This window comes from Bubalus kerabau, chromosome 6, assembly GCF_029407905.1.
Source record: "Bubalus kerabau isolate K-KA32 ecotype Philippines breed swamp buffalo chromosome 6, PCC_UOA_SB_1v2, whole genome shotgun sequence".
NCBI lineage: Eukaryota > Metazoa > Chordata > Mammalia > Artiodactyla > Bovidae > Bubalus > Bubalus kerabau.
Window position 1 is genome coordinate 21,646,715 of NC_073629.1, and position 27,370 is coordinate 21,674,084.

Sequence of the window (27,370 nt, forward strand, 5' to 3'; positions counted from 1 at the left end):
CTCTGCCTTTGCCCCTCAGGGCATTTGCCAAGTTTTGGCAAGGAACAAGAGGCTGAGAAGCTAGGTAGAGGGCAGATGCTAAAGAGGGGGGAAAAAAGTAGCAGCACTTTGGGTAATCTCTTGGGGTCAGGGATGGGGCGTTCAGTTTAGTTCAGTTGCTCAGTCATGTCTGGCTCTTTGAGACCCCATGGACTGCAGCACACCAGGCCTCCCTGTCTATCACCAACTCCCGGAGTTTACTCAAACTCAGGTCCATTGAGTCGGTGATGCCATCCAACCATCTAATTTTCTGTCACCCCCTTCTCCTCCTGCCTTCAATCTTTCCCAGCATCAGGGTCTTTTCAAATAAGTCAGCTCTTCGCATCAGATGGCCAAAGTATTGGCGTTTCAGCTGAAATGGAGATGGGTGAGGCTTTTTTCTAAATGTAATCTTAATACAGTTTTCATTTTTTAACCGTGTCACTGTTTTACATATTCTGAAAGAGGATAAAAAAGCTAATCTTAAAACTAAAAAAATAAAAGCAGAATAAATGAATTTAATTATGCCTTAAATGATAATATAACCATATAGAATATAATTAATTCAAATAAAATTTGAAAGCATGCTTGACTATAAACTCATAGTGGGTATATCCTAAGGACATCGTGAACTTTACTTGATACGTTTAAGGTTGGTCATCATTGTGGTTGTTCAGTTGCTAAGTTACGTCCAGCTCTTTGCGACCCCATGAAGTGAAGCACAACAAGCTTCCCTGTCCTTCAGTATCTCCTGGAGATTGCTGCAGCTCATGTCCATTGAGTCAGTAATGCCATCCAACCATCTCATCCTCTGTCACCCCCTTCTCCTGCCCTCAATCTTTCCCAGCATCAGGGTCTTTTCCAATGAGTCAGCTCTTTGCATCATGTATCCAAACTATTGGAGCTTCAGCATCAGTCCTTCCCATGACTATTCAGAGTTGACTTCCTTCAGAATTGACTGCTTTGATCTCCTTACTGTCCAAGGGACTCTTAAGAGGTTAGTTGCAGAACTGGTATAATAATTCTGAAGGTGTCTTGTGTTGTGAGATAGAGAAATTAGTAAAAATGTTGATATTGTCAGGAATCAAGGTTATCAACTTGGAAGAAGGAGGACAAAAATGAAATGGGAAGAGTTGAGGAAGAACCTTATGGTTTTGGATTGAAATTGGAGATAGTCATATCAAGAAATTGCTAACTAGTCCAAGCTCTGCTACTGCATGCTGCACCAGTCAGTTCAGATCAGTTGCTCAGTCATGTTCGACTCTTTGTGACCCCAAGGATTGCAGCAAGCCAAGCTTCCCTGTCCACCACCAACTCCTGGAACTTGCTCAGACTCATGTGCATTGAGTCGGTGATGCCATCCAACATCTCATCCTCTGTCGTCCCCTTCTCCTCCTGCCTTCAATCTTTCCCAGCATCGGGATCTTTTCTAATGAGTCAGTACTTCACATCAGGTGGCCGAAGTATTGGAGTTTCAGCTTCAGCATCAGTCCTTTCGGTGAACACCCAGGACTGATCTCCTTTAGAATGGACTGGTTGGATCTCCTTGCAGTCCAAGGGACTCTCAAGAGTCTTCTCCAACACCAGTTCAAAAGCATCAGTTCTTCGGTGCTCAGCTTTCTTTATAGAGCAACTCTCACATCCATATTTGACTACTAGAAAAACATAAAATAGAAAGGCAATGGAAATTTGCTGTGTGACTCAGAACTCAAATTGGGGCTCTATAACAACCCAGAGGGGTGGGAGGTGGAAAGGAGGTTCAAGAGGAAGGGGACATATATACACCTATGGCTAATTCACGTTGGTGTGTGGCAAAAATCAAACCAACATTGTAAAGCAATTATCCTTCAACTAAAAATAAATTTAATAAAAAGAACATAGATCATGTTATAAAGGGCAAAGTACCACATGGTAGGAGATGGAATGTGGATTGAAAACAATTTTATAAAATGTAACAGTCAATGAAAAAAATAACTGATGAGCTAGGAAGCCAAATATATAAGAAATTCTACCAGCTCCAAACAAGATAAAAATGAGAGCCACATCTAGGTACAAGGCTGAGAAACTGCCAAAAATCAAAGGCAAACAGAAACATCATAGAAATGTCCAAAAGAAAAAAAATTCACATTGTAATCATTATTAAAGAACTAAAATACTATAATTTCCAATCTACAATTTAGTCCCTGACAAAATATCCTTCAAAGGGAAGGTGAAATAAAGGCCTTTCCAGATAAGCAGCATACCTTCACTAGAGGAAATACAGAAGGTAGTTTTTTGGGCAGAAGTTAAGTGATCCCAGAGGTTTCCCTGGTGGCTCAGACAGTAAATAATCTGCCTGCAATGCAAGAGACTCAGGTTCAATCCCTGGGCCAGGCAGATGCCCTGGAGAAGGGGAATGGTGCCCCACTCCAGTATTCTTGCCTGGAGAATTCCATGGACAGAGGAGCCTGGAGGGCTTCAATCCATGGGATCCCAAAGAGTGGGACATTTTTACTTTCACTCAGTGATCCCAAGAGAAACATGGAAATGAAGGACATGGGTTGAAAAACATTGAATAGGTTTAATATGTAAGTAAATCAAATAAATATTACTGTTCAAAACTATAATAATGTTGTTCTTCAGTCTCTAAGTGGTATCCGACTCTGCGACCCCATGGACTGCAGCATACTGGGCTCCTCTGCCCTCCACTATCTATTGGAGTTTGCTCAAATTCATGTCCTTTGAGTTGGTGATGCTATCTGACCATCTCATCCTTTGCCACCTCCTAGCTCAGATGGTAGAGCATCCGCCTGCAATTCAGGAGACACGGGTTTGATTTCTAGGTTGGGAAGATCCCCTGAAGAAGGAAATGGCAACCCACTCCAGTATTCTTGCCTGGAGAATCCCATGAACAGAAGAGCCTGACAGGGTCGCAAAGAGTGAGTCATGACCTGAGTGACTAACACACATCTCCTTTTGTCATTGGTCTTTCCCAGCATCAAGGTCTTTTCCAATGAGTCTGCTCTTTGCATCAGGTGGCCAACTATACATCAATTTAAAAACAGATAAGTACTGCCCACCCCAAAAAGAAAACAGTAGCAAGGTTGTTTATAATGAACCACTGTCACACAGATGCGAGGTGGTGTTAGCCTGTGGTGTTAAAAAAGTTTGACACCACTTTCTGTTTCATAGCTATGACTCTCCTTTCTGATGAGTAAATTAAACTGTTGAAGTGAGGACCATGAGAATTTATCTTTTGGTCTACTTTGCACATTGAATACCCTCTAATGTTGATGCTGGAATATTGGCGATTCCTAATGAAAAGCAGCACATTATACATTACCATACACCTGTACCAGCCTGGTTTGTACCGTCTCAAGTCAAATTGCTATGGCCTAGATCTTACTGGGTTCTGTCAAGGGCCATTTTCAGTAGGCTTTTTGGCAGCCCAGGCAACTCTATTAAGACCTAAGTGAAAGAATAAATAAATATGCTAGATTTTTAAAATCAGCACCAACATAAAGTATCCATTAATTATATTAAAGGAGGTAAAATATTTTAAGGGCCATGATAAAGTGGAAAGTAACTTGTAGATCCAGAATTCAATTGAAAACAAACATTAGTAGTATAATGTTTATACAGATTTTTTTTAAAAGCAAAAACAATCATCTGTAGATAGCAAAGTTGGGTGAGAGTGGTAGTTTGGAAAGTTAAAATTGACTTCTTGTTAAATGAAACCCTCTGCATGTATCCCTACTTCAAGGGAAAGAAACCCAACATTGCTTTGCTTTGGGACCTATTAATAATTATGGAATAGAAAGATTATGATTAATGAAAAATTATTATGCTGAACTTATTAGTCAGAACATAAACTCCAGCTTTTGATTACTATGTTCTTAGAAGAATATTAAAAAGCAAAATCTGGAGAGTTCCCAAAGAGAAATGCTAAGAATCACTAGAAGTCTTAAAAAACTCATTTAAGAAAAGCTGCAAGAGTTGTTTTCATTGAAACTATCTTCAAGAAAATAAAAGGTATTGAGAAAATATTATTGTTTGGCGTTTTCTTTTTAAAAATTATTTATTTATTTAGGCCACACCACATGGCTTGTGGAATTTCCCAACCCTGGAATTGAATCAGGGTCCCCTGCATTGCAAGCAGATTCTTTACCAACTGAGCTATGAGGCAAGAGTGATTGGTTGGTAGTATCAGCAAAAGAATACACAGATATTAAAACTGGCTGGTGAGAGAAGTGGTCTTTATTGATAGAGACAACCAGAGAGAAACAGCCTTGTGTTGAGTGTGGCAGGCCATCAGGAGGCAAGGCTTCCTGGGGTTTTGTAGCTACCTCCACATTCTATGTATGAGTACAATTTGCCACCAGATACTCTTATCATGGTGCTATTGTTGAGTCCCACTTACTCAAAATAGATTTGAACTCTGACATCTCAAACTTTGTTTCTGCCCACATAGTTGTCAGAAGTTAGGGATGATAGAAAGGCTTTCTGGTTTCTGAGGGGACCCTCCCAAGGAACTGTGTCTCAACTGTAAGAATCAAAAATACTTTTCCTCTAGCCCAGTTTAAAGCCCACTTGTTTTCATGTGTTTACTTCACTGCTTGTTTTTAATGCTAAAATTTCTCTGAACCCTCCTCTTCCTCCTTATAGCAGCATCTACCCCTACTTGCTGCATCTTTTCTCAATCCCAGTGGATCACCATGGTTCTCATGGCTGATAAAGAACTCTTCAAGGGAGCACATTGTAGGTTTCATTGTTTTATTTCCCTGTAGCTTCTGCTCTTATGATTTTTATGCTCCTGGGGGACCCTTCTTATAATCCAACCTCTTTAAACCATTATTTTGTTTTGATTCCTCTAGGTAGATGTGGAGGAGAGGCTAGTCATTGTGGATACCCAGATGCATTTCTTCTCTCTTTCCTTTTGAAGGAGGCAGCAAGAGGTTTCTTTGTGAAAAATGCTCCAACTGAAGCCTGGGATGCATCAGCCCTTGGAGAAGAAGAGACCTTCTGAGAGGAGAGTGAAAGAGCAGAAGACTCAGCCTGAGAAAGCTGGATTCTCCTCTATGTCCTACAGCGAGTAAGAGACTCTTTGTTTCAGAGACTATTATAGCAGCTTTCAGGGTCTGTATTCAAGCTATGTACCTTAACTGTAGGGCCTTCTCTTAAGACCAGCCTGGAAATTCTTTAGAGAAAAGTCTATAGTATTTTTATTTTAATTACTTTATATTATTCAGAGAAATTTGGTTTTATTCTAATTAACAATGCATGTTGTTGTTGTTTAGTCGCCAAGTTGTGTCTGACTCTTCTGCGACCCCTTGGACTGTAGCCCGCCAGGCTCTTCTGTCCATGGGATTTCCCAGGCAAGAATACTGGGGTGGGTTGCCATTTCCTTCTCCAGGGGATCTTCCCAACCCAGGGATCAAACCTGAGTCTTTTGCATCTCCTGCTTTGGTAGGCAGTTTCTTTACCACTGAGCCACCAGGGAAGCCTAACAATACATATATACACCAAATATATGATCTCATGGATACTTGAGATTTCATGGAGCCCTTCCAGTCATGTGAGTGGTGTCTCTTTTCTGCATTGATGGGAGCACATAAGAATCTCCTATGACCTCATATGTGTTGATGGTGAAAAGTTGACCCATATTAGTGCTGAAGAGGTGGAATTATACAGAGGCTTCTCCATCTCTACTCCATTTTCTTCAGAAGCTCACATCCCTGGTTTCTAGAATAGCAATTTGTATAAGCTTAATTTTTTAAGCTGATTTTTTATTGAGGTGCCATCAGTTTATGACATTATATAACTTCCATGAGTACAATCTTATATTTCCATTTCTGTATGCACTACAGTGTGATTAGCTCAATTTCAAAAATAAGCTTACAAAATTGCCAAATAATGGCCTGATCGCTAGATTTGTCAGTCTGTCTTTAATGGCCATTTTCCTAAAACTTTTCAAAGACATTCAATTAGTATAGAATTAATCTGTTATATAATTACCTGTGAGCATCAGTTACTGAAATACTAAATCATCACTAACTTGCTTAGTGGTTGAGGATCAGCTTTGAAGGTGGTTCAGGTTTTGCTTCATACTCCATTGAATCTCTGTTAATATGTAACACTTAAATTTCACTGACCCAGAAAATAATGTTAGAGCTAAAATAACTTGAGAATTATTTTAGAACTGAGAACACCAAGGCCCAAAGATGTAGTTGCTTGCTCACAATTGTACAGTGGACTTTGGCAGAAATAATATCAAAATGCTGGGCTCTCAGTTCACAGAGCCTTCACCCACTTTGTCAAATGCATTTAAAATTTTTATATTCTCACAATTGTTTTTTTTTTTAAATAGACTTTGTTTTCAGAACAGGATGTTCAGAGCAAAATTGAGCAGAAAGTACAAAGAGTCCCCATCTACCTATCCTTGTCCCTGCACATGTATAGCCTCTTCCTCTAGTATCAACATCCTGTACCATAGTGGTGTATTTGTTGATATTTGTTGCAGTCGATGAAAATCATTATCACTCAAAGTCAATAGTTTATGTTCGGGTTCATCCTTGGTCTTGTATATTCTATGGGTTTGGACATAAGTATAATGACATGCATCCATCGTGTCATATAGAATGAGTGTTCACTGCCCTAAAAGTACTCTGTGCTCCACCTACTCATCCTTCTCTGCCTTCTAATCCCTGGGAACCACTGGTCTTTTTACTGTAACTACAGTGTTGGCTTTTCCAGAATGTCATATAGTTGCAATCATATGCTATGTAGCTTTTTCAGACTGGCTTCTTTCACTTAGTAATATGCATTTAAGATTCCTCCATGTCTTTTAATAGTTTGCACATTTCTTTTCAGAACCAAAAAATATTCCATTTTCTGGATGTACCACAGTCTATTTATCTGTTCACCTACCGAGGAACATCTAGGTTGCTTCCAAGTTTTCGCAATTATGAATAAAGCTGCTATAAACATTGTGTGCAGATTTTGATGTGGACATAAATTTTCATCTAATTTAGGTAAACAGTGAGGGATGCAGTTACTGGGTCATATGTAGGAATGTGTTTAATTTTGTAAGAAACTGTCAAACTGTCTTCAAAGATAGTGATAAATAGCATTTTGCATTCCCACCAGCTATAAATGAGAGTATCTCTTGCTTCATATCTTCACCAGCATTTAGTACGACAGTACTAAACGACAGTGTTCTGTATGGTCACCATTCTAACAGATGTATAGTAGTAGCTTAGTGAAAGTGAAAGCTACTCAGTCATGTCCGACTCTTTGTGACCCCATGGACTTTATAATTCTCCAGGCCAGAATACTGGAGTGGATAGCTATTCTCTTCTCCAGGGGATCTTCCCAACCCAGGGATCAAACCCAGGTCTCCCACATTGCAGGCAGAATCTTTACTGTCTGAGCCACCAGGGAAGCCCCTAGTAATAGCTTACTGTTTGTAGATTTTTTTTTCATGATGACCACTCTGACCAGTGTGAGGTGATACCTTATTATAGTTTTTATTTGCATTTAGTAGTAGCTTACTCTTGTTTTAATTGGCAGTTCCAAGATGACAATGATGTCATTGAAAAATGGGCAGAAGACCTAAATAGACATTTCTCCAAAGAAGACATACAGTTGGCCAACAAACACATGAGAAGATGTTAAACATTGCTCATTATTAGAGAAATGTAAATCAAAGCTATAATAAGGTATTACCTCACATTGGTCAGAGTGGCCATCATGAAAAAATCTACAAACAATAAATGCTGGAGAGGGTGTGCAGGAAAGAAACCTTCTCGCAGTATTGGTGGGAATGTAAATTGATACAACAACTATGGAGAAACAGTATGGAGGCGCCTTAGGAAACTAAAAATGGAACTACCATATGACCCAGCAGTTCCACTACTGGGCATATACCCTGAGAAAACCATAGCTCAAAAAGACACATGTACCCCAATGTTCATTGCAGCACTGTTTACAATAGCCAAGACATGGAAGCAGCCTAAATGTCCACTGACAGATGAATAGATAAAGATGTGGTACATATATTAAATAGAATATTGCTCAGCCATATAAAGGAATGATGTTTGGTCATTTTTAGTGATATGGATGGATCTAGAGTCTGTCATACAGAGTAAAGTAAGTCAGAAAAACAAATATTGTATATTAACACACATATATGGAATCTAGAAAAATGGTACAGATAAACCTATTTTCAGGGCAGGAATAAAGATGCAGATGTCGAAAACAGACATGTAGACCCAGAGTGGGAAGAAAAGGGTGGGACTAATCGAGTGAGTAGCACTGACATGTACATTACCATGTAAAATGGATGCTAGTGGGAAGCTGCTGTACAGCACAGGCCACCCAGCTCAGCACTCTGGGATGACCCAGAAGGGTGGGAGGGAGGCTCAAGAGGGAGGGGATATGTGATACACATAGCTGATTCACCCTGTTGTACAGCAGAAACTAACACAGCATTGTAAAGTGATTATACTCCAGTTAATTAATTAATTGATAAAGTAGAACTAGAAAAGAAAATCATTTTTAGAAGTATGGGAGCAGGGGAAAAGATGATCTTAGAAGGACTCTTTTACCCAGAGACACTCTCTGATTTTCCTTCTTTCATTCCCTTTACCACATTCCTGTCACTAAACACCAGCTAGAGTTCCGCGTGGGGATTCTACTAGTGAAATTCTCAAAGCACCTTCTGCTGAAGCACTATAAGCTATCAGTCACCCCTTTCTACCTTTATCACTTCCCACTTTAGGAAATATTCCTTGATCCAGGATCAGGCTCGAGAGTTGACCCACCTGCGGGAAAAGATAAGGATTGGGAGGGCTGTCTCTTCCCTTCTCATCCAACATGTTCAGAACGCAGTGAAGACCTTTGAAGAGCTCCTCAGCAGTAAGAAGATTGACTATAACGTGGAACAGCATTTCCGTGAGCAGCTGGCCAAGGGCAGCCAGCTGGCAGAGAGCCTCGCCAGCAAGTTCAACACAGGTAAGCCAGCCCCAGGGCTCAGGAGGGCCCTTAGTCCCACCCCCATTCACACTCCCAGACCTACACTCATTGACAAGCAACATTTCAGTCTGGTGTCCTGTTCTGTAATCACCATCTTGGGGCCGTGGCAGAGTCAGGGCTGGCTGGTGAGAAGCAACAGAGAGGCACACAGGGTTGGGGATGCCATGATGATTACCAGCTACTCGTGTCTCGTGGAGTATGGCCGCTATGGCAGGAGGCATCACTGGGGGTGACAGCATGTATCTGAAGCTAATCGGTAGAAAGAGAGGTGGAATGGGGCAGCTGGTTGCTGTGAAAAGAGTCCTAAACTAGGAATCTAAAGACTTCTGCTCTAGCTTGTATGTGTTCATTGCTAGTTCTGGACATGTTTATATTTCTTTTGATATCTGTTTCCTCACCTAAAAAAATTTAGATCAAATAATACAAGCCCCTAATTCTTGCATGATTGTTCTTAGGATCAAATAAACAATATTAATCAGTGCACTTGAAAAGAATGATAAGAGAATCGTGCTGATTTGGGAATTGTTTAGAATACTGTTTTGTTTTTTTTTTTTGTATATTTTGGTTTTTTGATCATGAAGCATGAGGGATCTTAGTTCCCTGACCACGAATCAAACACACACCCCCTGCATTGGAAGGTGAAGTCTTAACCACTGGACTGCCAGGGAAGTCCCTGGGAATGGTCTAGGCACTCTATGTGTAAGTGCCTTTTGTGGGGATGTTTATTATTTTAGAAGCCAGTTACACAGAATATTGCCTAGAGACCTGAGGGCACATAGTAAGAGCTGGTTTGAGACCATTGTGCAGGCTCCTGATGGCAGATGCAGAGGTGGGACAGGGCGCTGTCACCTCTCTGGAGACAGGTTCTGCATGAAAACCGATGGGGCACACAGACACAGGACTGGGCACCCGCGCCATGGCAGGGCCGGAAGCTCTGGCTGGGGCAATCACGAGGCCAGCTGGACAAGTGCCCCATGATCTGTGGGAAAAGAGACATTTTCAGTGTTTTACTCTGACTCAGGACAGAGCAAGTAGAGGTGACTGATGATCTTTGAGGTGGGTTCAGCAAAGTTTGCCAGACATGCTCTCTAAACACTCAACCCAGTGTCTCCTGAAAAAATTCAGAGAAGCCTGTACTTGAGAATCAAGCAGCTATGTGTCTCTGACCCCAGAGAGAGAACCCAGTGTGTGCTTGTATTTGGTAAATGAGAGCTGTTTAAAGTAAGACTGCTCCTCTTCTCAGTTTGGATTTCAGATGACTGTATAAGTAAGAAGAATCAAAGAGAACAGGTCCTGAAGAAACTCAGGTAACTCCAAATTTTCAGGGGCTATGAAAGAGAAAATCTAGTCAAGAATCCAGAGCAAGGGCCAGAAGATCAGTGGAGCAGCAGCTCTCTCACCCCATGAAAACCAAACAGCTGATTATACCATCAAACCATTGTGTGTCCTTAGTGACAAGGTGGTCTCATTTCCTGTTTTTTTAGTTTATTATTCTTCTGGTTCCAAGGCTCATATTAATTCACTCATTTAGTAATGTAGTAATTTAGCCTAACTCTCCAGTCTTAGGAGTCTCCCATCCTCCCAGGGATCACCTCTGGTCTCCCCTAGATCTTTAAAACCTGGAGTAAGATCATATCTGAAATCTTTAAGAGTGACCCAACAAGTGCTGGCAGATGTTGAATGGCTACAAATTTCTTTCAGACAAAAAAGATTTATATTATAAATATGACAGAGATTTATATTATGTATGACTAGGGAAGGTAGAAGTCACTCAGTTGTGTCTGACTCTGTGTCCAGCCCTTTGTGATCCCGTGGACTGTAGCCCGCCAGGCTCCTCTGTTCATGGAATTCTCCAGGCCAGAATAACGGAGTGGGTAGCCATTCCCTTCATCCAGGGGATCTCCCTAACCCAGGAATCAAATCCAGGTCTCCCGTATCGCAGGCAGATTTTTTCCCAACTGAGCCACCAGGGAAGCCCAAGGAGGTCTGAAAACTACAAGACACCTAGAAGGGAGCATTGCCTCAGGAAGTAGTTTTATATGGGCCACCACAAATACTATTTAATGGATTATGTCACAGGGTATGTTGAGCTCTCATGGGCCTCTGGGTGTCTTGTCAAAGTGTTAAAGAGCCTGACGGGTCTTCTCTCTTTCTCAGGATGTTCGTGGCCAAGGCACTGGACACTTGTTCTCCCTGCTTCCCAACTCTCTACCCCCAAATATAAATGGATTGTTTGGCTTCTTCTCTGAAGGAACAACCTCCTTGACTCCTGGGGTCTCTCCTCTAAGCCCCCAGATCAGTATAACTGTGATGTTTGGGTGACTTTCACTTTTCCTCTTTCTTACTTCCTAGTATCTTAAGGGAGAAGCAGAAGATGGGTAAGAAGACAGAAGTCCTGCAGACCCAGCAGGATGCCCAGCCACAGACTTGGCCCCAGACCTGCTCCAGCAGCCATGCCCAGTCCACCGCCCATCACTCCCCTGGCAGCGCCTACCTGCTGCTCGATGAGCAGAAAGTGCGCCCTGCAGTGGACGTGGCCAGTAAGTACCCAGACATCCTCCAGTTTCTGGGCGCTTGCTTATTTGTCTAGACCAAGAGGAGGCATCGTGGCAGCCACACCCTGCAGACCTACTGTGACATGCCTGATTGAGCACAGGTCAGGGATTCAGTGCCAAGCACAGGCTTCAGGGGTGTCATAGCTTTTCTTCATTCCTAGTGCCACACTTCATCAGCCACCAGACCCCCCTCAGGCACATACGTGGTGCTGGATTTGAGGGGAGGGGTCATAGTTGGGAAGGGGAGGGGACAAATGCTCCCTCATACCTGCTCCCTCACCTTTCAGACCACAGACACGAATGTCATTAACATTGGTAAACAGCCACAGTTTCTATTTTGTGTGTGTGTTAGTTGTTCAGTAGGGTTCAACTCTGGAACCCCATAGACTGTGGCCCACCAGGCTCCTTTGTCCATGGAATTCTCCAGGCAAGAATACTGGAGTATGTAGGCATTCCCTTCTCCAGGGGATCTTCCCAGATCTTCCCAACCCAGGGATCAAACCCAGGTCTCCTGCATTGCAGGCAGATTCTTCACCATCTGAGCTTCCAGGGAAGCCCATTTTTTCCTATTATTTATTTATTTTTAAATTTATATTTTTTACTTTTTCCTATTTTTATTCACCACTAAATATTCTCTATCATCTGTGAATTTACAGATCCCATCCATCATTCTAATAATTCAGCTGTAATATCCTCTAAACCATCAGTTACTGGGACTGACTGAATCCATCACCGTCATGACACTCCCCAGAATTCCCCAAAGAGGGCCCTTGGGTAGCTTTGGTTTAAGAATAAGTTTAAAATCAAGCCTTCATTTTTCCCCTGCTCAGCATTCCCTTTATTTTCCCTCCTGAGGAAAGCATCTGACTCATACAGAGTAAACAACCAGGGACCAGGAAACCATCCTTAGTCCCTGGCTATATCTATTTGTTTTTATTTTTTCTGGATATTTTAGGCATGTTGTTGTTTTTGTTGTTCAGTCACTCAGTCGTGTCCAACTCTTTGCAACCCCATGATCTGTAGCATGCCAGGCTTCCCTCTCCTTCAACATCTCCTGAAACTTGCTCAAACTCATGTCCATTGAGTTGGTGATGCCATCCAACCATCTCATCCTCTGTCTTCCCCTTCTCCTCCCGCCTTCAATCTTTCCCAGCATCAGGGTCTTTTCTAATGAGGCATGAATAAGCCATAATGGATTTTGACCTGGAACTATTCCTTTTTCTCATTTTACATGAGAAGCAAAGCAGCATGTCTCCTCTTGAGTATAGCAGTCAAGGGAAGACAGAAAATTCACATTTATTGAACATCTATTATGCTTATATTATTGATCACTATATATATGCTGCCTCATTTAATCAGGACAGCAATCCTTTAAATTAGTGGTGGTGTCCTGATTTTACAGCACAGCTAAGGACACTGAGGCTCAGTGAGGTCAGGGAACTTACTGAAGCAGTCCAGCTTGGAGTAACATTGACTATGATCCTGGCTGACTCTAAAGCTTGGAGTGCCCACTGCACTGCGGCCTGAGCAATCATGGACCAATCCGGGAGGGAGTCACTCCTGTGCACACCTCTTTCTCTAGGCTTCTGGAGCCAGTGTTTTCCCCATTCTACTCTTTCTTCCCCTATGCCCAGCACAAAGGCCTAGCCTCTGCAAAGAAGACAAGACTCGATACACGTATACTTTCACCCATGAATTTATAAATGAATGATTTTGGTTGTGGTTTAGTCACTAATGTCCGACTCTTGTGACCCCATGGATTCTAGCCCAACAGGCTCCTCTGTCCATGGGTTTTCCTAGGCAAGAGTACTGGAGTGGGATGCCATTTCCTTCTCCAGGGGATCTTCTCCACCCAGGGATCGAACCCGGCTCTCTTATATCTCCTGCATTGCAGGTGGATTCTTTACCACTGAACCAGCAGGGAAGCCCACTATAAATGAATAGGCTGCCCTTGTTATGTACATGACATTGTCCAAGAGACTGATGGGAATTTGTTGTGCATCCTCGAACTCCATTGCCCAGAGGCACTTGGTTCCACCTCAACGCTTCCCTGAGATACAGCAGATAAAGGGCAAACATACCTTCTCCTTACCTGCAATTCCTGCCACTACTTGTTAGAATGGCCACATTTGAGATGTGACCACTGGGGTGGCAGTCCCAGAAAGTACCAGCCTTGTTTTCTATTATTTCTGTCTTTTCTGTAGGAAACTAAGCCCTTCTTTTTCCCACCTGAAGTCATCATTTTTCTCAGAGGGGCAATGGTTTATCAATACTCCTTCTTTGGGGGACAAAATTTCTAGTGCCACAAATGGTGTGTGGCAGTGGCACTGTGAGACTTAATTCCCCTCCCAGGAGGCTCGTCTCTGCTGCTCTCCATGTACAATGTGGGACATGTTTCCCGTGTTGTGTGGCAAGGGAAGAAAGAGACTAGAACATGCTGATCACTGTGGCTGACCAACTAGAAACCTCGTATACCCTTGGCTGAGAGTAAGCTGATTTTCCAGGAGGGAATATAAAGGAAAAAGATTGGGAATCACATTTTGATTGAGTTTCTACTTTAAGTTATGCCTTGAACTAAAGGCTTAACATAGTCTACCTTACTCTTTATTTCACAGCAATGTTAGTTACATCTGATATTGTGTAAGTCAGGGAAGGATACTGATTTAAGTAAGCAGTTCCCTAAAGGAATTTGGCTTGGTTGAGGAAAATAAGACCTCACTCTGACCCTGCTTAAGGTCATGGCACCCCACTCCAGTACTCTTGCCTGGAAAATCCCATGGACAGAGGAGCCTGGTAGGCTGCAGTCCATGGGGTCGCTGAGGGTCGGACACGACTGAGTGACTTCACTTTCACTTTTCACTTTCATGCATTGGAGAAGGAAATGGCAACCCACTCCAGTGTTCTTGCCTGGAGAATCCCAGGGACAGGGGAGCCTGGTGGGCTGCCGTCTATGGGGTCTCACAGCGTTGGACACGACTAAAGTGACTTAGCAGCTGACCCTTCTTAGAGAAGAAACCTGGCTGTTCTGTGGCCCTTGATAATAATCCTTAAAAGCAGAAGGCTCTTAACCTTTTCTCTGAATTATGGCCCTGTCACCCAGCCAGGTTTTTTGTCTAAAGTGAACCAGCAAAGAACATGATATAAATGTTCTCATAGCATCATTGAGCTGTATGATACCACTTTTTTTTTTTTGGTTCTATAATCCCCTATGCAAAAATATTGTACCCCAGTCATTCTTTGGATAGGAGCCAGACAATCTGAGCTATACTTAAGAATTCTTTTTACATTCTCATGAACCATTCTGGGTGGATTGCAAATCACCACTTGCCTTCCTCAGACACCCCCTCAGCCTCAGAAGGCGTCCAGAGTCAACTCAGGCAGGAGCAGTGGGAGCCACCAGGAGTAGGCCGCTCTTTCTAGGTTTGCTGCTTATCAGCCAAAAGCGAAGGCCATTTTGCCTTCCTCATCTTCTACCAACAGTCCCAATATAGAACAAGCTCAAGAAGGATTAGCAGCTGTTTGGTGGCAAGGGCATAGACTGTTGGGTGAGAAGATCACACGTTCACAGACCAGTTTGAGAGTCCTTACTCTCATGACTTCTAAGATTGGCAGTGATTCCTACAATTGGAAGAGACATTTCTGAAGTACCTCTCTGGGATCATTCCAGCATTTGAGGATCTTAGAGGGAAGGAGGAGAGAGGCCCCTGTACTTTTCCTCTGTGTGCACTGTGACCCTCAGACATTGTATCTAGCAACTGCTCCTTAATATCATAGGCTAGGAGTGCCAGGAACCTTGGGATCAAATTGATAGCCCTTGGGAAATGAGTTCTTAGCTGATACTAAGCAATTGACTGATCACTGTCATTCACCTTAGTCTTCATTCCCTGGATTGCTATATCAGTTTTCTCAGGCTGTTGTAACAAAGTATCACAAACTGGATGTTTTAAAACAATAGAATTTGTTCTCTCTCAGTTCTGAAAACCAGGAGTCTGAAATCAAGTAGGCAGAGCCATGCTCCCTTCTTTCTTGCCTCTTCCTGACTTGATGGTTGTGGGGAGCATCCTTTGCCTTGAAGATGCATCACTCCAATCCCTGCCCCCATTGTCACCTGGTCTTCTCCCCTGTGAATCTCCTATCTCCGTCTCCTCTCCTCTTCTTATATAGACGTTGGTCATGTTGGATTTAAGGTCCACCCTAATCCAGTATCATCTCCTTTTAACTAATTAAATGTATAGAGACTCTATTTTCAAATAAGGTCACAGTCTTAGGTTCCAGGTAGACATGAATTTTCGGAGGATACTATTAAACCCAGTATAATTATTGTTAAAACACTTCATTTCTGACTTCCCCATTTGTTTCTCACTCATATTCTTTTCTGGACAGATGTCAGCCCAGCCACTCCTACTGATTCAGCTTCATTGCCCAGCAACCACTCAGAAGCTGTATCTGCTCAGCCCTTCTATCCTTTGGGTGGCACCACAGAGCAGAATGGGACACCAGACCCTGGGCATCATGGCAGCAATCACCCATGGGAAGAGATGAAGCCTCAGAAGATGAATGCATCCGGGAACCTATCCTCTTCCTCCTCTTTGGACCGGCCCAACTCCAAGCCCTCTGGTAAAATAACAAAGGAGCAGTTGGTGAAATACAGCCATTGACAGAAAAGGCACATTCCTTTTCTGGCCAGAGGGTATTTTGTTCCTCAGTTAGACCCTGGTTCACAGAAGGGGGTGAGAAGATGAAGGCGCAGTATCCCATGGGTCAGCCAGAGAATGAAGCCCCAGCTCAGTGCTGATCCTTTCTACGTGCCTCTCTCATTTCCACCACCTAGGGGCTCACTCTGGGCAGGAGAGTAAAGGAAGGCAAGGGCATTCTGAGGCACTCTATAAGGAGGATGAGTTCCCTCACATTTGTGTGTTCCCATTTTTCTGTGCTATAACCTTTTAGGTCTAGATTGTTTGGACTGTTCTAGAATTCTAAGTTCAGACTTCCAAGGGGAAGGTAAGTCTTCTTAGATCAAGAGTTATTGCAGAATGGAAGACTATTTCTATATACACATACAGAGAGAGACACACACACTTTGTATACAATTACAAGCCAGTCCTGCTTCTCATTCTTTGCCACTGGGTTTGGACCCAGGCCTCCTGGCACTCAGTGGCTAGGGGTGCACCCATGTGGAGGAGCTGCTTGGAAGCAGCTTGGTTTCAGTATGCAGACAGTATAACAAAACAACATTTGAAATTCTCAGAGGAAAAACCTAGCCCTAAGCAAGATGTCCTGGTGAAGCCTATTTTTGATCTTTTTACCCTTCTCTTTGGGCATCTTTTTCCATCCTTGAAAGTGTTTCCTTCTCTTATTCCTCCTTCAGGTCCTGACACCTCCCCAGGCTCTTCCCCTCACTCTTCACCCAAGGAAAACATTCAGTGTCACTCATTATTCACAGCCTGATCTAATTTCAAAAGCATTTGCCTTAGTTTCTTTTACTGGGTGAATGTTAAAAGTTGTTCAGTCATGGATCGTAGGATAAGAGCGGTCTGAAGTAGAGAGGGATGCCCTCTGGATTTCTACCAAAGGAGGTGGACACACTTTCTCATTGTTAGGCCAGTCCTCCCTAGAGCACTTTAGTGGCTTCTCACCCTTGTTCACCAGCCCAGTGTCCATCTCCCTCAGATATACTCAACTTCTCCCTGGGAGGAGGCCTCATGGAGTTCCTAGCAGAGAGCTGTCTTGGGATTGAAAACCTAGGACTGCTTTAAACAAAGTTGCCTGGTGCTTTCTGGGTGCCGAGGTGAGCGGAGGAAGTTGACAGAAGTATGGATATGGGCAGGGATCTTGCAGAGGGTCCCATGAGGGATCCACCTTCCTCATTTCCTACCTCTCCCATGTCTTGGTGGTATGCGACAGGGGCCGACCTGCTGGAAAAGAATCTTATTGAGATCCAAAACCTGCGCCAGCGCCTGGAGGAATCTGTATTCATCAATGACCGCCTGCAGGAGAGGCTGGAGTATGTGCTCAGCGATGCCGGCCAAGGAAAAGGTAGGAAGGATGCTGAAACCTCCTGGCTCTGTCCACATCTGGGGGCCTCACAGGGCATGTAGGTTTGCAGCTATAAAGACATTGGTGTGCACTACCCTACTCTTCCTCACAGTCAGCCCAGAGAGGTAAGCAGGACAGGCATTTTTGCCCCTACTTTATAAATGAAGACACTAAATGGCTTGCCCTGGGTGGGGCTAGTTCTCATCTTCTTGCGTGCATGCTCAGTCACTCAGTCATGTCCGACTTCTTGGAGACCCTATGGATGGACTGTAGCCTGGCAGGCTCCTCTGTCCATGGGATTCTCCAGGCAAGGATACTGGTTTAGTTCAATTCAGTTCAGTCGCATCTGACTCTTTGCAACCCCATGGACTGCAGCACCCCAGGCTTTCCCTGTCCATCACCAACTCCCAGAGCCTACTCAAACTCATGTCCATTGAGTCAGCAATGCCATCCAACCAGCTCATCCTCTGTCACCCCCTTCTCCTCTTGCCTTCAGTCTTTCCCAGCATCAGGATCTTTTCCAGTGAATCAGCTCTTTGCATCAGGTGGCCAAAACTCCAAAGTATTGGAGTTTCAGCTTCAGCATCAGTCCTTCCAATGAATATTCAGGACTGATTTCCTTTAGGATGGACTGGTTGGATCTCCTTGCAGTCCAAGGGACTCTCAAGAGTCTTCTCCAACACCACAGTTCAAAAGCGTCCGTTCTTCAGTACTCAGCCCTCTTTATGGTCCAACTCTCACATCCATACATGACTACTGGAAAAACCATTGCTTTGACTAGATGGACCTTTGTTGGCAAAGTAACATCTCTGCTTTTTAATATGTTGTATAGTGGGTTGCAATTTCCTGCTCCAGGGGATCTTCCTGATTCAGGGCCTGAACCTGCGTCACCTGCGCCTCCTACATTGGCAGGCAGATTCTTTACCACTGCACCTGGGAAGCTGTTCTCATCCGCAGAGCTATCTAATGTGATGCCCATTCTTGTAACTCCCTGGACTACTTGGTGCTGCCCCGAGGGCTTATGACCTGACTGTCAGATGGTAGAGCCAAGGCTTCCATGGTGCCCTCAGCAGAGGGAGAACCACATCCCACCTTCATGTCACTACCACATGCTCTGGATGCCACCTCACCCTCCTCCCCCTCAGGCAGATGGACCGTATTTCCACACTTTCTACCCAAATGTTCTCCCTTGTCATGATAAGAGATATGGTGACCGGGGCCCTGACAACATCACAGCAGCAGCCAATTAGGGGGAAAGACTATGTTCCATAACTGGAGCCATTGACATGAGGGTGTGGCCCATAGTGGTGTGACTCAGCCACATCAGACCGTTGTCCCAGTGCATGAGGCTCCCAGGTTTTGCCAAAATTTTGGTGGGTGAAGGGAACTATATCTTTGAAAGCATCTATTACCCAAATGTGTGACTTGTCTGATTTGTTTTTACTTCCAGAGATAGTATATACCTTTGGCTTCCATGGATAGAACCCAGAGTCCATACCTCAGCTCTACAACAAGAAAGGGCCTTGAGGGAAGCAAGCTGGAGTTTTCAGACTTGCACAGGGCAAAACCCAAACTTGGTTACTTCCATATCCCTCCTTTCTGCAGCAATACCCAGCTGCAGAATCATAGAGAGTGGAGAGTACAAAAATTGCCCAGACTCACACAGCCCAGTCTAGATAAGGTTGCTTCTTATGAGGTCCCACCTGCAAGTCCCTAGATTCACAAGTTCTAGGAGTGAAGCACACTGGGAAATTCACATTTCATGTGTAAGTCCCTTCCCCAGATAACCAGAGGGTTACTGGCTGTGAACTGGATACCAGCTTGGTATTTCTCTCTCTACCTTTCCCACTTCCAGTTGCATGTGAAGAAGGAGGGGAAAAAATGTCAGTTTCTGTTGGGAGCAGTCATTGAAGAGAGTTCCCTAAATCCCTCCAGACCTCACTGCAGCTCTGTCTCTCCCCCGCCAGGTGCTGCACAGTCAGCTTCAGATGTGTCCCTCGCCACCCCTCATTCATACACTGAGAGTCACTCTTCTGGCTCTGGTAAGGACATCTTGTGACACGACACCAGGAGGGTCTACAGGAATGTTTTCCAGATTCTCCAGTTGTATCCAACAGCATTTGTGGGTGTAAACTTGGAGGCATCAGACATTACCTTTAAATGAATGGGTCAGATTAATAAATTATTATTTAAAAATTATTTACATGTATTTATTGAGTGACTATAAAAAGTAAAATTTGTGCAGGCCATAATGGCCTGAAATTCAAAGAAAAGATTAAACAAAAAATATATTTTCTCTATTATCTATCTCTATTTAGAGAACTAGATCAGAAAGGCCAACGTAGGGGGAAAGTTAGATCTATTGAGAGTGGGCCTGTGGGATCCTTGAGCCCGATTACATGCTTGGAAAGAAAAAAAACTATTACATGTGAAAATATAGTAGGATAAAATCTAAATGTTTATAATGAAGACCATTTGCAAGACCCAGGTGAACACCATTTGAGAGAGTGACAGAAACTGCTTCTCAGAATCATGAAGATCAGAGTTGCCCCAAGCCTGGAGATAGTAGTTGTTGAATTTTCAAAATGGTAGAAATAATATATGTTAATATATATAGAAGAGTAAATTTTATTTTGATCTTTTTCAAACTAAGAATGGATTGATATTAATGAGTTGACATGTCAGTTCAGTTCAGTCGCTCAGTCGTGTCTGAGTCTTTGCAACCCTCTGGACTGCAGCATGCCAGGCCTCCCTGTCCATCACCAACTCCTGGAGCTTGCTCACCATCACCAACTCCTGGAGCTTGCTCAAACTCATGTCCATTAAGTCAGTGATGCCATCTGACCATCTCATCCTCTGTCGCCCCCTTCTCCTCTTGCACTCAGTCTTTTCCAGTATCAGAATCTTTTCCAATGAGTTGGCTCTTTGCATCCAGTGGCCAAAGTATTGGAGTTTCAGCTTCAACATCAGTCCTTGCAATGAATATTCAGGACTGATTTCCTTTAGGATGGACTGGTTGGATCTCCTTGCAGTCCAAGGGACTCTCAAGAGTCTTCTCCAACACCATGGTTCAAAAGCATCAATTCTTTGGCGCTCAGCCTTCTTTATGGTCTAACTTTCACATCCATACGTGACTACTGGAAAAACCATTGCTTTGACTAGACAGACCTTTGTTGGCAAAGTAAAGTCTTTGCTTTTTAATATGCTCTCTAGGTTTGTCATAGCTTTTCTTTCAAGGAGCAAGCATCTTTTAATTTCATGGCTGCAGTCACCATCTGCAGTGATTTTGGAGCCCAAGAAAAGAAAGTCTGTCACTGATTCCATTGTTTCCCCATCTATCTGCCGTGAAGTGATGGGACCAGATGCCATAATCTTTAAGTTTTTGAATGTTGAGTTTTAAGCCAGCTAGCTTTTTTACTCTCCTCTTTGACTTTCAAGAGGCTCTTTAGTTCTTCGCTTTCTGCCATAAGGGTGGTGTCATCTGCATATCTAAGGTTATTGATATTTCTCCTGGCAATCTTGATTCCAACTTGTGCTTCATCCAGCCCAGCATTTTGCAGTCAATGTAACAACTGAAATGAAGTCTGTAGAAATGTACCGTGAAGCACTGAGTGAAGCCCTTCCTGGGGACAGTGTGGGCTTCAGTGTCAAGAACATGTCTGTCAAAGATGTTCGTTGTGTCAGTGTGGCTGGTGACAGCAAAAATGACCCACCAATGGAAGCAGCTGGCTTCACAGCTCAGGTGATTATTTTGAACCATCCAGGCCAGATCAGTGCTGGATATGCACCTCTTCTGGATTGTCACACAGCTCACGTTGCTTGCAAGTTTGCTGAGCTGAAGAAGAAGACTGATTGTCATTCTGGGAAAAAGCTGCAAGATGGCCCTAAATTCTTGAAATCTGGTGATGCTGTCATTGTTCATATGGTTTCTGGCAAGCCCGTGTGTGTTGAGAGCTTCTCTGGCTATCCCCCCCCCCAGGCCGTTTTTATGTGTGTGACATGAGACAGACTGTCACTGTGGGTGTCATCAAAGCAGTGGACAAGAAGGCAGATGGAACTGGTAAGGTCACCAAGTCTGCCAGAAAGCTCAGAAGGCTAAATGAATATTATCCCCCAAATCTGCCACCCCAGTCTTAAACAGTGGTGGAAGAACAGTCTCAGAACTGTTTGTCTCAATTGGCCATTTAAGTTTAATAGTAAAAGACTGGCTAATGATAAAAATGCGTTATAAAACCTTCAGAAGGAAAGGAGAATGTTTTTTGACCATATATTTTGTGTGTGGCAGTTTTAAGTTATTAGTTTTTAAAATCAGTACTTTTTAATGAAAACAAGTTGACCAAAAGTCTGTCACAGAATTTGACTCATTCAAAAAAAGTTTAATGAAAAATGTAACTTTTTTGTTACATTCAATTAAAGCTTTATTTTTTATGAGAATGAATGTTATCTGTATTTTTTGTACTTTTTATTTTGTTTTGGGGTATAGCCAATTAACAACAACAGGACTCAGCTGTACATATACATGTATCTATTCCTCCCCCATAACCCCTTCCCATCCAGGCTGTGTCGGGAGCCGCGTTAGGCATTACTGACAAAATGGAGGCATGGCCCTAAACCCCCTCCCTTTGTTCCATAGGCACGGACCCGGAATAAAGGAGTTAGGCTTCATGATTCTGACTTGATTTTTCCTTTCCTTGGCTGAGTTGACTAAAGAGAATATTAAGGTGCTTATTGTTTTTGAGAGGAGCATGAAAAGGCATAAAGCCTTCTGCAGGTGTGCTCAAAGAATAATTCATAAAGTTAATCACTGACATTTGTTCAAGGACATTTGCAGAAGAGTGTTCCAGGGTGAGCACAGAGGCCACAGCTTGAGACCATGGGAGGGATTCCTATCTGAAGCCCATTTGTGAGAAAAGTTTATGGCAAAGGAGTTTGCTGAATTGAGGGCTTAGGAATAATTAAAATAGTTAGAAGCTAAAGATTTAAGGATTGCTGTAATGTTAGCATATTCTATTATAGCTTATAGAAATTAGGGACTTTAGAGATATTATTAGGTAGAAGCCCTTTCTAAGAAATAGTGAGCTTAGGATACTAGGGGCAAACAGGACTTAGAAAGATAAGAATTAAACTGAGGAATGTGGTATGCAGCCCAGACATTAGCATGAGTTACAGTGTATTCACAAGGACACATGAGAAAAAGTAGATAAGAGAATCGCTGAGGAAGGAACTCCTTTTGAGGGGCAACAATGATTTTTGGAGAAAAATAAATCTGGGTCCATGGGAACTAAAAATATCAAACCTCTGACCTAATGCTTTTGTAAAAGTATAAAAGAGAATCATAAGCTTGAAATAGGCAGTCCAAGTAAAATGAGAGGCTGCCTCAGTTTCTCTCACTGACACCGCTCACCCCTTCAGGTTGAATCCCTGGCTGCTGGAGCTGGACTCCCGCAAGGCTGCCATATAACACTGTGCAGAGTTCCATGTGCTATACAATAGATTTTTGTTGGCTACCCATTTTAAATGTAGCAGTGTGTACATCCTTATATAAATTCTTTTAAATACATACATATATATATATATACACACACACACACACATATATATATACCAAAATCACTGCAGATGGTGACTGCAGCCATGAAATTAAAAGATGCTTGCTCCTTGATAGAAAAGCTATGACAAACCTAGACAGCATATTAAAAAGCAAAGACTTTACTTTGCCAACAAAGGTCCATCTAGTCAAAGCTATGGTTTCTCCAGTAATTATGTATGGATGTGAGAGCTGGGCCATAAGGAAAGCTGAGTACTGAAGAATTGATGCTTTTGAACTGTGGTGTTGGAGAAGACTCTTGAGAGTCCCTTGGACTGCAAGGAGATCCAACCAGTCCATCCTAAAGGAGATCAGTCTTAAATATTCATTGGAAGGACTGACGCTGAAGTTGAAACTCCAATACTTTGGCCACCTGATGCAAAGAGCCGACTCATTGGAAAAGATCCTGATGCTGGGAGGGATTGAGGGCAGGAGGAGAAGGGGACGACAGAGGATGAGATGGTTGGATGACATCACCAACTCAATGGACATATGAGTTTGAGCAAGCTCTGGGTGATGGTGAAGAATAGGGAGGCCCCTCCATGGAGTCACAAAGAGTCAGACACAACTGAGCAACTGAACAACCAGAAAATATATGTATATACATTTTATATATATATCTATCATACATATGACAGACTGAATGATTTCAATACCTTTATACCATGAAATTTTTATACCCTGTTTTATGTCCCTGGATATGTTCCAATGACTCCTAGTTTATAGTCTATGGGAACTTGAATAGAATTTGTATCCTGCTGTTGTATGAAAATTGTATAAATCATAATTCTGTTGAATTGGTTCATAGTGCTTTTCAGATCTACTATATCCTTTTACTTTTCTGTCTATTCTGTTTTTAAGAGTTTGATATTGAAACTCCCAACTAAAAATCCTAATTTATCTACTTTAAAATAATTGTAATATATAGTGGAAATATATGTAACTTTGTTCTGTATTTTCCAAAGTGAGTGAAGTCACTCAGTCGTGTCCGACTCTTTCGACCCCATGGACGGTAACCTACTAGGCTCCGCGGTCCATGGGATTTTCCAGGCAAGAGTACTGGAGTGGGCTGCCATTTCCTTCTCCAGGGGATCTTCCCAACCCAGGGATCGAACCCAGGTCTCCTGCATTGCAGACAGACGCTTTACCGTCTGAGCCACTAGGGAAGCCAAGTCTCCTGTAAATGTGTTTATCATTCTTTCATAATTTAAAATAATAAAAAATGAGGAAAAATAATAGTTTCAATCAAGATTCTGTCAACAAGATGATTTCTCTCATGAGATCAGATCAGGGCACAGAGGTAATCACATCTGTGGCTCATGGGTCCACTAATTCCTTGTTGCCACTTACAGCTTAAACTGAAGGTAGAACAAAAGAAGGTGGAATGACAGTATTTCACTGAACTGGAAGGAGAGGAGACAGTTCTACCATTGTTCTTATTTCTGTTCCCTGTACTTACCAATCACTAATACTTTTGTGTAGTCTTACATCTGTCCTGGGCTTGGTTGCTCTGATGGCCTTATAGACCTTCCTAATGCAGAGATTAATTGACTGAAGGTCCCAGCTATGCTTTAAAATCTATCTCTGAGGCCACATCTCCCATGGGCTGCTCCCTGCCAATAGCTGAGTGCAGTGGGGATGGAAAGGCAGACCCACTCCCGGGAGAGACAAGACTTTTCATTGGCTGCCTTTGGCTCAGTGACTCCACAATGACTTTGACCAACTTAGACTTCATGGCAGGCAGTCTTGGACACCTTCTCTTCTCTTCCTTACTAAGTCAGATTTGCTTCATGACCTGAAGCATCTCTCATCATTCCTAAGTACCTTCCTATTTCCTTGCACACAGGTATTTTCCCTAATGAAGTCCTTGCACATTTAATTAATTCTTACCATTTACTTTTTGGAGCATCTGGAATAACATGGATGTCATCCTGCCAGCCCCTTCTATGGCTATGTGCTGTGGGCACTTTGTACTCTGCTTTGTTCCAGACATAACTGTCTTGATATTACTCCTCCTATCTCACCCTGCCACACAGTCACAAGGGACTCCATGCACTGTTATCATTAGTAGTTTATTTATTAAGCCCATAAACATAGAAGGTGCTGTGTTGATCACCCTTTATTAGTTTATAGTTATCTGGCACATATCCATGAACATAGGACATTCAGAGAACAGAACAAAACCTTTAAACCAGAAATGAAGGAATTTCATACTGACATATCACACAATATGGGAATGCTTAGAAGCTTGGAAGCCATGTGATTTCTCAGCCTTAAAAAAAAAAAAAAAGATGAAATCTTACCATTTGCTGCAACATGGATAGACTTGAGGATATTAAGCTAAGGGAAATGTCTTTCAAAGGAAGACAAACAGCATGCAGTTTCACCACATGTGGAATATTTTTTTAAATTTTAAAATGAACCATCCGAACCATTCAAAAACAAACATGTTAAACAGGTAATGGTTATCAAACAGGTAATGGTTATCAAACAGGTAATGGTTATCAGAGGGGAAGACTGAAGTGGGGAGGGAAAAGTGAGCAAGAGGAGTCAACTGTATGGCAAGAGACAGAAAGTAAACCTATTTAATGGTGAACTTGCTGTAATGTATACAGAAGTCAAAATATACTGTACACATAAAAAAAATAGTTAGAAACCAAAAAATAAGTAAAATGATATCCTAGCAGGGTACAGAGAGCCTGGCAAAAGCCAAGGGGGCAGCTGCACTTCCCTGAAGGCTCTCTCCTGAGGTAGGTGGTTCTAGTGCTCAGTCTGGCCCACGACCCCACTGCCCACCAAGGGAATCGGGAGGAGGCTGGAGGGCAGCCTGTGCTGTGGAGGGCCAGGGATGACAGCCTAGTGGCGTTCCTACAGGCACTGGCCTGAACTGCCAAAGAGAGCTGAATAAAATACTGCCTGAAATTTCTTACAGCCTGAAGAGAATGGGGAAAGAGGGGCCTCCTTGCCAGGACAAAACCTTCCCCAGGTCTTGGAGGACAAGGTCCCAGGGGAGCTGGTTGAGAGGGAGATGCCAAAGGAAAAGAGCAATAGCGGCCCAACCAATGATTAGGATGTCTGCAAGTTCTTCTCAAATGGTGGAGCAAGTCATGTATACGGAGAGAGAGTAAGAAAGCAAATATGGGAAAATGTTAATTGATGCATTGAGATGAAGAATATATGCAGTTATTCTTCTTATAAATTTTCATAAGTTTCAGTGTGCTTTTTAAAGGAATAAGTACTCAGCCAGTTTCATGCAGCCATGAAATTAAAAGATGCATGCTCCTTTGAAGAAAAGCTATGACCAACCTAGACAGCATATTAAAAAGCAAAGACATCACTTTGCTAACAAAGGTTCCTATAGTCAAGCTAAGGTTTTTCCAGTAGTCATGTAGGGATGTGAGAGTTGGACCATAAAGAAGATTAAGCACCAAAGAACTGATGTTTTCAAATTCTGGTGCTAGAGAAGACTTGAGAATCCCTTGGACTGCAGGGAGATCAAACCAGTCAATCCTAAAAGAAATCAATCCTGAATATTCACTGGAAGGACTGATACTGAAGCTGAAATTCCTATTCTCTGGCCACCTGATCCGAAGAGCTGACTTACTGGAAAAGACTGATGAAAAAACTGATACTGATCGTAGGCAAAAGAAAAGGGCAGCAGAGAGTGAGATGGTGAGATAGCATCACCGACTCAATGGACATGAGTTTGAGCAAATTTCAGGAGACAGTACAGGACAGGCTGGTGTGCTGCAGTCCATGGGGTGGCAGAGTCAGACTGGCCTTAGCGACTGAACAGTAACAAAACAATTGGTACTCAAGTCCCAAGTTCTCTTTAGATGGACACTGAAAGTGAGGTTTTAGGTTTCTGGTGAAGGGAGGAGTGGAGGCGAGGGGCTGTCCCGACTGCTCCTCGCATCTGCCCTCTATCACCCTAGGAAATGCCCTGGACCCTGGGATTCTACCTCATTGGCTGAAGGATTTGATGCAGAGACTCCACTGCAACTGGACGGTGGGACACATAACACTTGTGGGCAGGAAGCGAAGATTGCTGGAGATGCAGCCAAAACTTGCAAAAGAGAAAATAACCACGTTCCCTGACCGGGAATCGAACCTGGGCCGCGGCGGTGAGAGCGCCGAATCCTAGCCACTAGACCACCAGGGA

General features: G+C 43.0%; 1 protein-coding gene, 1 non-coding gene and 1 pseudogene across 2 annotated transcripts in view; 2 read left to right on the forward strand and 1 right to left on the reverse strand.

Moving 5' to 3' along the window:
• Positions 1 to 19,797, forward strand: part of LOC129656059 (myomegalin-like) — a 30,730-nt gene extending 10,933 nt beyond the window's left edge. The window contains exons 2-8 of the mRNA XM_055586853.1: positions 4,940 to 5,089; positions 8,777 to 9,009; positions 10,274 to 10,337; positions 11,383 to 11,570; positions 15,969 to 16,202; positions 17,490 to 17,621; positions 19,589 to 19,797. Coding sequence (XP_055442828.1) covers positions 4,968 to 5,089; positions 8,777 to 9,009; positions 10,274 to 10,337; positions 11,383 to 11,570; positions 15,969 to 16,202; positions 17,490 to 17,621; positions 19,589 to 19,680 — 1,065 coding nt within the window. The 5' untranslated portion in view covers positions 4,940 to 4,967 and the 3' untranslated portion in view covers positions 19,681 to 19,797. The remainder of the gene's footprint in view (positions 1 to 4,939; positions 5,090 to 8,776; positions 9,010 to 10,273; positions 10,338 to 11,382; positions 11,571 to 15,968; positions 16,203 to 17,489; positions 17,622 to 19,588) is intronic.
• Positions 19,786 to 21,758, forward strand: LOC129656396 (elongation factor 1-alpha 1-like; annotated as a pseudogene).
• A 5,540-nt stretch (positions 21,759 to 27,298) lies between these two features.
• Positions 27,299 to 27,370, reverse strand: TRNAE-CUC (transfer RNA glutamic acid (anticodon CUC)). Its single transcript has one exon. It is a non-coding gene; the product is annotated as a tRNA-Glu (tRNA).